The 15,126-nt window shown below is 37.4% G+C and overlaps 2 protein-coding genes across 3 annotated transcripts; one reads left to right on the top strand and one right to left on the bottom strand.

The window, feature by feature from the left end:
• The first annotated feature begins 103 nt into the window (after window positions 1–103).
• LOC106179291 (protein lifeguard 4) lies at window positions 104–7,486 on the top strand. The gene is made up of 7 exons (XM_013562844.3): window positions 104–426; window positions 3,247–3,355; window positions 3,613–3,718; window positions 4,048–4,081; window positions 4,308–4,425; window positions 5,300–5,345; window positions 5,674–7,486. Exons 1-7 carry the CDS (start codon window positions 324–326, stop codon window positions 5,875–5,877), a joined length of 720 nt encoding a protein of 239 aa, XP_013418298.1. The 5' UTR covers window positions 104–323; the 3' UTR covers window positions 5,878–7,486.
• Window positions 7,487–7,830: 344 nt separating this feature from the next.
• LOC106179275 (uncharacterized) lies at window positions 7,831–12,659 on the bottom strand. Of its 2 annotated transcripts, none has more exons than XM_013562820.2 (3): window positions 12,380–12,659; window positions 9,377–9,553; window positions 7,831–8,955 (listed from the first exon to the last, which is right to left on the bottom strand). In XM_013562820.2, the coding sequence occupies exons 1-3, from the start codon at window positions 12,402–12,404 to the stop codon at window positions 8,015–8,017; spliced, it is 1,143 nt and encodes a 380-aa protein (XP_013418274.1). In that variant the 5' UTR covers window positions 12,405–12,659; the 3' UTR covers window positions 7,831–8,014. The 2 variants fall into 2 exon arrangements, with proteins under 2 accessions (XP_013418274.1, XP_013418275.1); XM_013562821.2 differs by lacking the exon at window positions 12,380–12,659 and adding an exon at window positions 11,071–11,207.
• Between the last annotated feature and the right edge of the window lie 2,467 nt (window positions 12,660–15,126).

Genomic DNA, 15,126 nt, shown 5'->3' with positions numbered 1-15,126 from the left:
CGACTTCACACAAAAAAACTTGACTGTTCATCTAAACTTGACTTTTATCATCCATGAAAATACAGTAAATAATGACTCGAACCATGTTAGTATCGATTGATATTACTTGCCCATTCCAACTAGCTTCCGGGAAGAAGTTGCACGTAAACATATTGAGCGTCGAATACCGAGATTCACAGCTGATAAACTGAAGACACAGAGACAAAAAGACAAACACCTGTTATCAGTTTATTCCTCATGAAATAGAGATACACGTGCTACCTTTGGACGCAGCAAAAATATTTTGTAGAAACTAAGAAAGGGAGAAAAAAACAAGTGAGAAAATGGCGACCTTGAATTCGTCGGGCCAAGGCAAGCATGCTAGTATAGAAGATGACTTCATGTACGGCTCTAACGTTGCCCAGTCTCATGTCTATATACGAATGGGTGAGTATTAAAATTAAAGGTTTGCATTTCACTTAGAACTGTAATGTAATATTTCCCGTGGTTTATGCATTAACTTCAGTAAAGCCGTTCAGTAGAAAGTGAAAGTACTAGTAGGGGAATTTTGACGATATTATGGAAATCCCCTATTAAATTTTAGACAGGTGGTTTAAGATAATAATAATAATAATAAACTTTATTTAAAGAGGGTAAAACATGTTTACTGCACACGCTTATGGGAGGTTAAAATAAAATATTGTGTTGATTAATAAAAGATGAATAAATTATGACATTAAAATGATAATGAGGTAAAAAGAAAATGAGTTAGAATAACAAAAGTAATAAGAATAAAATATTTTATGTGATTTATTTACTCACTTTGCCCGGCTACAAGTATTGTTATGTCTTGACTTGCACAAGTACTTTTTGCTTAAATATATATACATAAATAATCCCCATCCTCTTGTTCCAAACATTGATCTACCGTATAGCTAAAAAAAACACGACTATTGGTACGCGTATGATCGATAACTGATTTAATTCTCTTAAGATTACCATCTGCCCCCTTCCTTATGAATAGGTATTACTTTATTAATACAATGCAACCGTCGTGTAGCCGCATGTTAGAAGACAATGTTTGATTACACACAGCAGTAGGAGGCCGCTACCCCTTCCCAGCAAGGAGTCAACACAGCAGCGCGTAACCCGGGGTTAATTAGGGGTTATTAGCTGTCCACCTATGATCGGTATTGTTCGTCTTGATTGCAGCACACTTCCTACTCACTATTGGTTCGACCGCCTCTTCTTTAAATGCTCTCTCAAACCTTTCCTCAGTCAGCCGAGAATGGAAACACGTTTATCTGCCGATAAACTACGTCGTTGATGTATTATTCGGCATCATTCTACAGTGGGTCATAAGGCTCTATCTATCATTTTTTTCGTCTCGCATTTTACCAGATTAAGCTGACGCTCGAAAACTTAATTTAATGAATAATTTTCTCACGTGCACTGTATCCAGCTAATTTTACGACAATAACTACCACGGCACCTCCGCCATTTGCAATTGTAGACGAACCACGTGTTTCCAACTGATAGGCCAATACAACTATACCAGACCCATTGTACGAGAAAAGACCGTTTATATTTAATGAATTAAAAAACATTTAGGGATTGCGATTTTCTATTGATATACTATCGATGGTATCCCTGTATTAAATCATCCACTGCTACCCCCTCTTTTGTAGTGTAGCATGACTCGTATCACAAGATGGCCTTAGAAATGAAGTAAGACAGGCCTACACTCTGATAGTTTTTAGTCTATTATTAGTATTAACCCTAATGTCGTTGCTTGTCATTCATTCTAGAACTCTCTGAGCCATCGCAAAATTATTTGCCAGGACATTTAAAGGCTACTTCTTAACGGATTTTTTTTTATTTGCACTGAGTCCAAAATGTTCGAGGACGTCTCTGTCGTTATCGCCGTTTCTCGGACGCAGTCCCAGACAAAGGATCGGAAAGTTTCTAAATAAAAGAACTTATAAATGCTGCCACTAGCCATCCTTATTGTTCCTAAGTAAAGAGAGGCGATAATGATCTTTTCTTTCTTCTAGCTTAGTCTGTCGACTAAAATGAACAAGGTTAGGCCTACAATGCAACCACCTATTATTACGACCATTAATGAGGTTCTTTGCTACACTCCCTTTCTTCATGATCGCGAAACCTGTGGGGTGCTGTGTTTTAAATATATAAAAAAGGGTCTCGCGAGGTGAAGCTATAATAATGAACTAAAATCCGATTAATAGGCCTATCTAATAAACCATGAAGCACGTAGCCTAGGCCTCTTCTTTGACCGACATCACATTTTTACATTCTTTGTTTTAATAAGAGGACGAACGTGGTCTAATTTGTCTTTTGGTTGTGTGTGATAATAGATATTTATAATAATGACAATTTCAAAATCTTCAAAAGTACCGACAGGGACACGAACTCCCGTCAGGTAGGTTGCCGAAGCTTTGCGGAAATTGCCGAAGGCTAGGAAAATTCTTCAAAATATACTTTTATTACATTTAATCAAATCCAGACTATCTCCCACTGCCCTGAGGTATGGCTAAAGGCTTTCAGTTGTCATCAGACTTTGTAATTTGGGAGAAAAAAGTGAAACAGTAACTTCTGGTGATGAATAATAGGTAATAGTGCTGCAAGGTGTTGTTTTTTATCCCTGATGTACGAGTAGCTTTTTCTACAGTTTCTATAATTCTCTTAACGTATGAAAATATGCAGGTTTTCTGATATAATAAGACTTTGATAAAATCAAAACCAATAATACTTTTAAAGTCGAGAGTCGGGATAAATATCGGCAAGGTGGAGATATGTCCCGCCGGCGCTTCCGCAACAGCAAGACTGAAGGACGCAAGTTACAAAGCAAAACATGTTTAGTCAAGTTAAAGACTTAATTACCGGTTTAACTTCGGCGACAGTGCCTACTGCTGTGAGCAACATGCGCTGTCCATCGTAATCCCCCTATCATTAACACTGTCGGGGACGTGCGCATTAGCGCGTCTGATGTAGACAGCGTGTGCTATTAAAGTGACCGGGGACTTATTAGCTATAGTGTACTTATAGTAAACAATGGACAAAACAATACCAAAGTTTCTTTTGGCAAGTGTAAATTATAGTAAGCACACAACTATATAAAGATTGATCTCATTGGTTATATTTCAAAAATACTTAGTTTTTTATTTCAAGAAATTATTTTATAAATTTTATGTTATTATTACTGTTATTATTAAAGGCTAAGTAACTCACACTATCTTGTATTTTCAGGATTCCTACGTAAAGTGTATGGTATTTTGGCCGCACAACTGGTCTTGACAACACTCACAGGGGCCCTCTTCATCAGCGTAGACAGTGTGAAGGGATTTGTCAGAGAGAAGTAAATATGTTTTTGTTGTATCTGCTTTATTTAAAACTGCAATCCATAAAGATTTTCCTTCTTCTTTTTCTATGTCTTTTTATTAGCAAAATTTTGTATTTTTCATTATCATCAGATATCAGGAGGAAAAAAGTTCTAATAATAAGTTTTACTGATAATTATTTTTATTTTAGATTAAGCTGTGATTTAAAGGAGAACATGTAGCTAGTAAATGACACTGCCTTTCACATTATAATTTAGAATTCCAAACATTTCAGTAACTGGATGGTCTTGGTGGCCATCATCAGCACATTTGTCTTACTGTTTGCTCTGATGTGGAAAAGACAAGAGACACCTGCTAATTATATACTCCTGGGACTCTTTGTAAGTACCCACAATGATAACTGCTTCAGTTTGTTCTCTTACTGCATGGTTCTGTGAATATCTTTTTTAGTATTGTCACAGACATAAGTGGATGTAAACTGCATATATTTATGTCCGTGACAGTATATGTGTAAAGGAACGAGATTTTTCCAACAACAGACAGTTTCTGACTTTTTAGGAACTAAAAATAGCATTGGCCTAAGCAGGCCCCCTAGACCTCACCACGTCATATTTTGTTATTAGCAATATATCTCACAGCTTGATATTGTTGCCTTGTTATAATGAAAGGTATTCAGTTCTTTTTATTGTTACCATCTTTTCTCTTACAGACCTTAGCAGAGGCATACTCAGTTGGTGTTATTGGTGAGTGCATTCGTTATAAAGACATCTTTAGTTATATTATTTTCTGAAAGCAAGGCCAAATTTCTTAATCCATCAAAATTTAATAAGAATATGACAACAGACATGGTATATAATTTATTTGTTCCACAGCCCAGCTTTCCAGTTGATATACCCAAAGCATGATGATAATATTCATAATCCTGAAGTTGTATTTGTCTCTAAGTATTCCATAATGCCTTGTTTCCAGTTACATTCTATGATGTCAGAGTGGTATTGGAGGCCTTTGGACTGACCTGTGCCGTGGTCATTGCTCTCACTGTCTACACTCTGCAGAGCAAGAAGGACTTCAGTTCCTGGGGTGCTGGGTAAGTGATTGCTGCTGTCTTTTCTAACTTTGATTTATTACTGCAATAATATGATTGATTTAATATAGCATAATGATATCATGTGTAGAAATTATTAGTTTGATAAGAAGCAGAGCAAGAAGGACTTCAGTTCCTGGGGTGCTGGGTAAGTGATGGCTGTCGTCTTTATAACTTTAATTTATTACTGTAATAGTGTGATTGATGTAATAGAGTAAAATTATATCATGTGTAGAAATTATCAGTTTGATTAGAATGTTTTATAGGGCAAATGCCTTATTGGTTCTGTTCCCCAAAAAATACCTGTTCCACTACTTGAATTTTCCTAGATTTTTATTATGATCACATAGGCTACCCAAAGACTAAAAAAAAAACCATACTTCAATTTTTTTGCAATTACTCCCAGGTCAAACCATTTTTTCTTAGACTAGTATTTGTAATTGGTATTCCGCGTAGTTTTTCAGCTATTATCATAGTGATATGTTTTTAGTCTGTGATTAGGATTATTATATGCCCCTATCTATCTTAAAATAATGATAATAATGGAAATTTCTGTGACAGAGGAGCTTCATGGCTGATTATTATCTAGCATGCTCTTTGTTTAGAAATGATACTGAAACAGTTTTGCAACAATTTTGGATCATTCCACTACCAATTTTTCTTTACTGAAATATATATATATATATTTCTTCCCACATTAAGTACATGAAGGAGTGAACATTATTATCAGTGTATTTGGATTATGACAGATTTGTCTCCAGATTGTGTGATTTACTATGATTTCCACTACTGATTACAGAGTGTCCATCATTTCTTCTATACAAGAATCTCTTTATTTTCTGTCATAGTAAGATAATGGATGATGTTTATTTTACAGCCTGTTCTCTGTTCTCTGGATTCTGATCTTGGCTGGCTTTTTGCAGGTATGTTACCATTGGAATATGAGAAAAAAGAACTTTCTTTTGCTTAAAATTACCAGACACATTATTTTTTTATTTGTTATTGAAAAGTGTGGTGTTTTTGCATAAAAGTTATGTCTGTTTCATAGTTTTGATCTTCTGATTGTGTTATTTGAATCATTTATTAATTTCACTTATTTATTTATTTATTTATTTATTTATTGTTTCATTTATTTTCTAGTTTTTAATAAAAAAGTGGAATTTACAGATAATTAAGAATGTTTTTCTTGCAATTTAAATTTAAATGTTTAATGTTCATTTTAAATGACAAATTATTCTATTTTCTTTTCAGTTCTTTTTCCAAAGCCCGATGCTTGAGCGAATGATGTCAATTGGAGGGGCTGTCCTCTTCTCTCTGTTCATCGTGTTTGACACACACATGTTGATGCACAAGCTGTCTCCTGAGGAGTACATCCTGGCCTCTATCAACCTGTATCTGGACATCCTCAATCTCTTCCTCTACATCCTCAGAATTCTCCAAGATGGGAGAAAGTGAGGGCGACTTACCTGACATCTATACTTGGAAATTGAGATCTACAGACCTGACACCTATATCATGGAGCTTGGGTTACTGTGAGAAACTGGTTCTGGACTTATTTATTGACACATGTATATGCTCAGAATACACCTTAGATGAGAGAAAATTTAATTACTGACCTGACACCTATTCTTGGAAAGGGAAAGCTACAGACCTGACATCTATCCTTGGAAAGCAGAAGCTACAGACCTGACTTCTATACTTGAAGCAACTGTTTGGCACCTTTATATTGGACCTGGGTGGACTATTTGCTTCGTGCATATATATTCAGATATCCAGTAGTTCTGCCTCTTGCTAATTTGTTAAACACAAGAGACTAATGCTATGACACCAGATACTTAAACACTACCAGTTTTATATTTAGATAAATAGTGAAAACAGGTGCTGTTTATTACATTTCACAGATATGACTTTAGTGTTAACATTAAGCGTGTGATTGTTCAAGATTATTGTTATATTAATTAAATACAGTTCCCGTGAAAAACTTTTTTAGGACAATATTCTAGGGTAATGTGTGAAAATGTAAAAGCTTAATGCGCAGTACTCAGGTTCACATATTCTAGAAGGTGGTTGTTTTGGGGGTGTATGTATAAATGCAATGCAATTTAATATTTTTGGTGAATGTTCATATGTTCTAGTTATGTATTTACCCAAGTAATAAAATACATGGTTACTTTGTATCTGAAACTAACCAAAGAGAAATCAACAATTTTCACATATCTGAGCACTTCATAAAAATGTCACCATGATTAAAGCTAAGAGCATGATTAGCACACAACAATCAAAATCCAAAGCAGAATGTTTTTCTTTCTTTTCTTTTCTAAAGGTGGTGGAGCATTTTAGAGGCATTTGATTATTATAATAAGTGTCAAGGATTAGTTAATAACAGGTAGATTAAATAGGGAGGTATGGCAAGATTCACTTAATGTTATTTTCACAAGGTGAGCAAGGGGGGGTATAGCATTCCATAAAAAAAGACATTTTTTAAAATAGTAATTTTAAGGTGGCAAATTTTTGTTCAAGTGGAAAAATGATGGTGCTTTTCTGTGATTTGTTGTTATATATGTAGTCGTAAATAAACTTTTGGTTGGGGCACACTCTTGTACCTTGGAAACGACCGACCTGCCACCTATATTTCAAGTAATTGTGTTCATTTGGCTCTTGGTGTGCAACTTGTCTTATGTAAATACTTTGGGATCCACTATAACTTACTTTTTTGATTAGCATTTGATAACCGTTAGGACGTCTTTACTTGGTTAATATCAAATATATTGTGTTATCTCTTTTGTTTATTATTAAATAATTGATAAGTAAATAATATTTTTCTGTATTTGAATATACAGTCCTGAAGCACAGCATGTATGTTGTGTGTAAAGTTCTTACCTTAATTGTTTGTATGCCATGTGAAAATTGTGGTTCCAAAGATAATGGGGGTGGTTTTGATCGGGAATTTTTGGCTATTTATACATAATTGGGATAGCCAAGATGTTATTAGGGGATATGGAAAGTATCTTTGTTGAAGGCTGCAAGTTGTTGTTTTTGAAATTAATAAATTTTGGTTTGGGTATATTGACTTGATTTTCTTAATGTAGCTGATATACATACTATAACCCTTAAACGCCCGAACGCATGCAGTCGCGTTAATAGTGTGCGTAAGGCTCCATTCAGAATAGATGATTCGAGTACTAACTGGTCCACAGCTTAAATATGGCGGACCTACATGAAATGAAGACCGCTTAATCCTGATTGGTCTCTCCGCCTCTCACGCGCTTCGTCCCTGCAGGAGCACGGTAATTAAATCTCGACTCTATTCGACCAGACGCGTGGAGAGGCGTAAACTTTTTTTTCGAGAACTACATAAGATTGCAGCCACCCGAGAAAAAAAGTTATGACATCCTTCCTCCCGAAAAACCCCGTCCGTTTAAATTAAGTTAAAGAATTTATTTAAAACAACTGAAATCTTTAAAGGGTGTTTTATTAATAAGATGCACGCTTACCAAAGTAGTTAAGATCAGACCAAGAGGTCTACCTATTAAACTTATATACCATCCAATCCGCACTTTTAAAAAGACAGCCAGCATGTGTTCAAAGCGTGTTATATAGTACTCCATAAGCCAGTTGTAGTAGGAATAAACACTGAAGTATTGCGACACAAATCTGCCTTGTAATCGGAACTGCGCCCTCTTGCCGTGTATATAACGTAGGTGCTAGGATCGTGCTGGTTTGATTTTAACTGCCTCCTCTCAGCAGCCAAGAGTTCAGTGTGAGCGGTAACTTTTATCCCAGAACTATACATTAATATAGAGAGAGCTGCCTGGTCAAACCTGTGATTGCCCATACTGGACCCCTTGGGTGCGATACAGGCCACGTCCAAAGCGCAGGACGTCCATCTTGGTAAGACAGTCGTGTAGGCGTGGCTGTCCTTTACCCAGCCGCTTATACCACCGGCAAATGAATATTTTCCTTTAAATTGGGTCCGGGGTTGTTGGAAGTAATCAAACATCTTGTGATGAACGAAGCCGGTCATATCTGTGTCTTGCCCCTGCACGAAGAAATGACCGTCTTGGCGGAGGTATTCGTCAACTTTGTTTAGAGGTCCTCTGACGTCACATCCGGCGTCAAGCCAAAATATTTTTCCAAATCTGTCCACGGCTTCTTTAATCACAAGCGGTTTCCAAGCGTATAGTAGTAAATTTGAAACATGTTCTGGTTTATTCTTAAAATCGAAAGTTACCAGTTTCGTTTTACACCAGGTCTTTATTTTGGAAATTTGCTTTTGCTCTAGTCCAAAATCGTATACAACAATGTTCCTCTTGGGTTCCCAGAAATGAATGGACCCAACCAGATTAGCAAGTCCTCCAAAATAGAAGCTGTCTGCCCCTGTAACTAAAGTGAACGGCACGTTCTGTAAATAATGTGAGACTTTGGAGACAGCAGTTGCAATTTCAGGAACTCTTGTCGATGCAACCTTGCTAGTCACTTTTTCATTTGACATTGCTCTGACTGTTGGACTCGCCGATGGTGTTTGGAAAGTGCCTGGAAAACAGAATCTTTGTTAAATCCCGTAAGTTCCCCATTTAGAATAGGGGACTAACTTGTCCGCGGGTCAAATATGGCAACCCACTACAAAGCTTGCCGTCTTATCAGCTCATAGACACTGAATAGATATCACATGGGGAAGTATTCAAGTGGGTCGGCCATATTTGACCCTCGGACTAGTTGGTCCCTTATTCTGAATGGGGCCTATGACAGCATAGCTACATGAATCTCGATTAAGCTGTATTTCGGTCAAAGGAAAAATCTTGACTTTTTGCAAGTTCACAGAATTAAGCTGGTCTTATGACATTTAGGGTTTGCTCTGTGAATATATACTGACAAAAGTGAAAAAAAGAAATCTTAACAATGAAAATAACCACAGTAAACTTCTTTTCGTGCGTATTAAGGCAGCCTCACCTACCCACTTTGGTCTCCAAATTGAGGTTTTTTGTTGAAGGATAACACGTCTTACACTGTCGGAAGCTTTGAGTGATGATGCTGACGAAACTACATCCGATTAGAGTCCAAACTATAGTGAAGATCACTGGACGACATTTCCGTTTCATCTTCGCTTTTTGTGTACGATATGACCCACGCACTGCAAGAGAAATTAAAACTTCAAGGATGCAGGTGAAGATTTCTATTTTTGTATCAAAAAAAAAGTCAGCGTGTGGTGCATAACCGGAATTACGTGACTTAAACCCCGTCAGTTGTTAAAAAGCATAAGCATTCAAACTGCATCCACTGCCGTAGTCATTGAAAAAAAAAGATCGGAGAGAGAGAGAGAGTAATAAACATTCGAAGTATTAAGGAAAACATGTAAGGGTATTTTGTTTTGAATGAATTAATACTGATAATGGTGTTGTCGCTCACAATAGTCATTAAGATAAAGGTATCGTAATGTTCAGCGATCGAACTTTGCTTCATGAGTAGTACATGTATTTAACTCTAAAAACTCGCTCTCTGTCTCTTTAAGCTTAAAATCAAGCCATTCTTGCAAATGATCTTTAAATGCAGATGCCACATTGCCACTTCAGTCGTTCACTTAAAATATGATATCCCTGTATACACATCACACTAAAACAGCAACCCTGGGGAAATTATTTCCTATCTTATTTTCTGCAATATGAGGGAAAATATGTCTATGTTATCAACAATGAGTTTCATAAAATGTTAAATATGCAACATGATATGAGTAGGCCTACACATTTACTCAACATGTTGTCAAATCTGAAAATAAAATCCACTTGATTAAAGGTGCCAGCCATTGATATTGCTAAAGCTACCTGTTACACCCGATGTGCTATTCTTGGAGAACATTTTTTTGCCCTCTCTCACTTCAAAGTCGGGGCGTTTGCAATATTTGATAGTCAAGATTAAATACACACCAGTGCAAATGAATTTCAAATATTGCAGACTTTTTTTAGTACGTATTTGTGAGAGTGGGCCAAAATACGTTCGCCAAGCGAACTAAAAGATTAAAAACGGTGTGTTTGTGTGTGTGTGTGTGTGTGTGCGCGCGCGCGCGCGCGCGTGCGCGTGCGTGTGTTTTTAGACGTTAACGCGGTATATCCTCAAGACTGAAGCAATAAAGAATTCATCTAACTCCGCTTCAACACCTTACGGGGGCTCCATCCACTGGGGTTTGTCTTGACTTCAGGTAAAGCTAGGTATACGCATATTTGCTCATCATCTGTTTTGTACGTGATTTTATATTTGATGGTGGTTTGAAATAATGGCTGGCGTATCTTGCATATTTCTCGTGTCCGTATAAAGCGTCGTCGGCACCAACAGGCATTATATCCCTCTCTTACTTATCCAGCCATTCCATACATAATTTAATATTAGGCTTACCTTATCTCAAAATAACCCGCCCTTCATGCTAAAAAGCTCAATGGGCGCCAGAATCATTGAGCTGCCGGTATTATTATTAAATGATAATTGATGGCACTAGATTGTGTAGGAGAGCAATGTCGCTTATTGGTTGACGCAATAATGAGATCAGTTTTTCAAATAGGTTATCGTATTTGAATGTTAAAGGATGTCCAACACATAAGCGGTTCATAACATTTTATCATCATCTTGAAGCAGTTTAATCTAAACAAACACTCATACCTTACAATATTGGTCCTACAAACCATAAAACGTCCCTCATCCATCTTATTAGGTAGAATGCATTTTCGTACGATGAAACTATACCTAAATGGTGTGTGCCCGTATACGAATAACTACTTCATAACATCTATGCTTTTTATGTAAAACTCAATTATTTCGAAAAATCGTAGGTTTCTATACAAAAACAACTTGTATGTACGCAATAGCAGGAAAAAACACAATACATAGGGACCTACACGTTTCAGTTTCCTAAAGAAATGACACAGCCCTCGGGGAAAATTTGACATTTTGTGGCTGAACTGTGGCTTTTCAGCAGTTTCCATGCACGATGCTGACTCACCATATTAATTGCCATAGCAGTGAGGTTTTGCTAAGTCGTAGCCTACCTGCACTTACCTTCTTCACACATTAACGTTAACGTTGAATCTTGGGTATTACTTTTTTATTTTACTGGTCAGTAATAAAAGTCAGTTTCCGTTCACACCCCTCTGTCTGTAACATTGTAAATATGGATTTATTTACTCTCTTCCAGTAGTCTTCTTTGGCTATTGTACTTGGTAGAGAATTAGCTTTATCAGTTATACGTATAAACGTTCCATGTTCTATTCTGCTACCGCGCACAATAAATAGAGGGTTCGTGTTCGTCTTAAAAGATGCACGTTTGTAAATATAACAAATCCACAGTATTGTTTTAACATTATCGCCGTACCAGAGGGTGTAAATATGAAAACAAGTGCAAAAATTATCCACTTGACCAGTTGTTTTCTTTTTTCAGACTCATTGTAAGGCTCTATCTGGCCTCTCTCGATTGTCTTCTCTCCATGCAAGGCAATCCCGGCACCCCTCCCACCTCCACGCACACACACACTCACACACACACACACACTCACACACACGTAATTCATGCCAATCGCAAACACATAAATACGGACACGTACACTCACAAACACAATCACTCACACACGCAAACAAAAATACAGACCGAAAGAGAGGGAGAGAGAGACATAGGCTCACACACTCTCTGTCATACGCTCACGCATGCACACAGATTAGAAACAAGTTCTCTCTCTCTCTCTCTCTCTCACACACACACACACACACACGCGCGCGCGCGCGCGCGCAAGTTATTTGAACTATGATATGGTACGGAATTATGATATGGTACGGCATGCCATTAACAGAGAAGTATAAATTTAACGACCATATACATAGTACATAAAGCAATTAGAATTCTTTTGGCAGCATGAACAAAACAAAACCATCGATTCTCTTTTCGAGAGAGACTTTTTACTTGATGTGATATACTTACAAACTTTCAGATGCCACGCAGACATCGAAGGCAACCAGCACGAGGCGATTCACTCACGTCTCGTTGGATTTTCTCCACTTCTCACGTAGTCTCATTTGTGGTATACAACAGGCCTTCCCATCCTTATGTCATAACGCAATGATTTGCATTAAAAGACGAGCACATATTATAATTTCATCATCGTACTGGGTACTAGCATTTGGATTTTAAAAGACGCAACTTAATCCCATCATCAAGGTGAATATTTTGCATTAAAATATGTTCACCATAATACGGATATGATTTTTATAGTCTTGGCGCTAGCGTATAACCTCATTCTCTTCAGTGCACTACCTTACAGACGTCGCGATAATTATTTTGGATATGAAGGTGACTGAATGGGGGTTCATATTAGAGTCAGTCTTATAACCAAAGCTTGAAAAGCGGTGTTTTATCTTTTCCAGTAGAGTTTCTCTGAACAACCCCTTGTCTTTTTAGTTAAGATTCTTTCAGCAATTTTCAGAGAAGGTTAAAACACGTCCAGCTTTAACCAAGCCATAATCACCAAAAAAGGGGGTCTCCACAGTAACTTGATATGAATATCTTTTTTCCCGACTGATTACACGCATGTGACGGTGTCATATATTAACTGTTAAAATAATGCGCCTGAGCCAGCAGAAGCGGCTCGGCGGACATTTATGTTTTATATTTTCTCATTAATATGTGTATGTAGCTTTTCTGTACTGTGAAATATTTTACCTTGAGGTGGCGATTTAATAGCTGTTTTGAGCACAGTACCCGAATACTCTTGATATAAAGCAGACTGAGGCCAGAATAAAATTACAGTAACAATAAAAGATTACAGTGATCTTATGGTTGAACTCTTTTTGATTGCGGTGAAACAAAAGGCACAGTTGAGTTGGCTTTAAAGCTCTTAGCGCCTGGATTAAATCAGAATATATACACTAGGGTATACATATGCAGAATCAGATGAAATTTCACCCACGTGCCAACCTCACCCCCTCCCCTCTCCCATCCCCGCCTTAGAACCCTAGATCTACAAGAGTTTGAGCGACAACTTTAATTGTAATCCCCGAGCATGTTTTACGACGCGTGAGAGTGATAGGAACGGAAGTGCAAACCTCCGCCAGCTATTCATCAGCAAGACATCATTAATGAATGCGATGTCAGTGTGATGTCTTTTAAAGGGTAACTTTGACCTGATAAGGGGCTTTTCAAAGCTCGTTTCGACGTGAACATCCCTGTTTAATCAGGCTTACATCACGGGGAAATAGTGACAGTGGCACTTTTAATATGAAAAAAGCATTATGTTAATGTTATTTAAAATAAATACTTGAAAGTCTGCTAATACCCACTCATTCCATACTTTTATGTGCTCTCTCTCTCTCTCTCTCTCTCTCTCTCTCTCTCTCTCTCTGTGATCAACATTTTATTTCTTTACAATGTTGTCTTTACAACTGCATATGGAAATAACTGAAAAGAAACCAAGTCTTCATTGAGTGTCATTTGAACCAAACTTTAGATGAACATTAAAGGAGGTTTTTTGTAAAGTCTCACCAATAATTTGCTACTTTCACTTTATTTTCTTCGAAAACACTTGTCTCACTTTCTAATTGCATTATCCAGTAAGCCTTATATTTTGCATAGACGGCCTTTGAAATCCCAGTCAACTATTAAAATGAAAATGAAACAAAAAAATCGATTTCTTCACACACGGATATACTGTACCACAAACTACACTGTTGTTTACAGCAGAACAGTAAGGGCAGTTAATTTTTACACCAATATTCATTTATTTTCTATGCAATAAAAGACTGAAATCGGTGGCTTTTTCAAGCAAACCCTGCGTTCAGATTTGCCTTAAGACAGTGACGCCCGCTTTGCGTGAGTATAAATACAAGAGACGCAACTCGTGGCTGACAAAATGTCCCCACATGTTCATCATGTACCGTTAATATGAAGAGACTCGAACGCTCTCCGGACACAGGTGTGCGTTAACGGCGTACACGGCTCTTAGTGAAGTCCCCCAGGCTTTCTATTAACGCTGTCCCGGTAGTTAATACCGTGAGGTCTCAGGTGAGGTCTGAGAATGCGCGTTGTGAGAGGAAACTAAAAGCGTAATCTCCGTATGTGATTTAAAAATAGATATTAACACCGAACGTGCAAGTACTAGTGGAGTTAGCCCTGACTTTCGGTTTAAGTTAATGCAGACTTTCCTTTTCAGAGACCGTTTGTACTAGTTTTTTGAAGAAATTGGGGTGAGGGGTGAGACACGAGTTCGTATCATCGCCAAGAAAAAAAACTTGAAGTATTTAAGGGCACAACCCAGTTCACGTGTTCGTCTCTTAAGACACCAGTAGGTAAATTCACCCATGGATCCGCAGGGTGTTGGCTTGGGTGGGGAAACCAGGCTCATACTTCTCAAGTTGATCGAATGCGCTTAGGGACGCGTTCACAAGATATCAAACCAACCTCTCACGTTATTAATTCAAATTGATTTAAGCTCTTTCATTACACAGTAAACTATAACCTGTTGAGGTGCATTTATTCCATGTGTTGACGGTCGATATAATCTTTTATTCAGCGGATAACCAATATTAATCCTTTTTAATGCGTTGAATGCGTTTATTTTTATATTCACAGTCAAGCCTTACTTGCAAGGTAGGTTCCGGGAATAACGTTAGGCTTTTATCTGTATTATTTTTAGGTCTAAGACTGGTTTTCCATCCTTATATCGATCTAACAGG

The sequence above is a fragment of the Lingula anatina genome, chromosome 6 (assembly GCF_051362555.1).
Source record: "Lingula anatina isolate TDL-2025a chromosome 6, LinAna3.0, whole genome shotgun sequence".
In the NCBI taxonomy this organism is placed as follows: domain Eukaryota; kingdom Metazoa; phylum Brachiopoda; class Lingulata; order Lingulida; family Lingulidae; genus Lingula; species Lingula anatina.
This window is presented reverse-complemented; position numbering and strand designations above follow the sequence as displayed.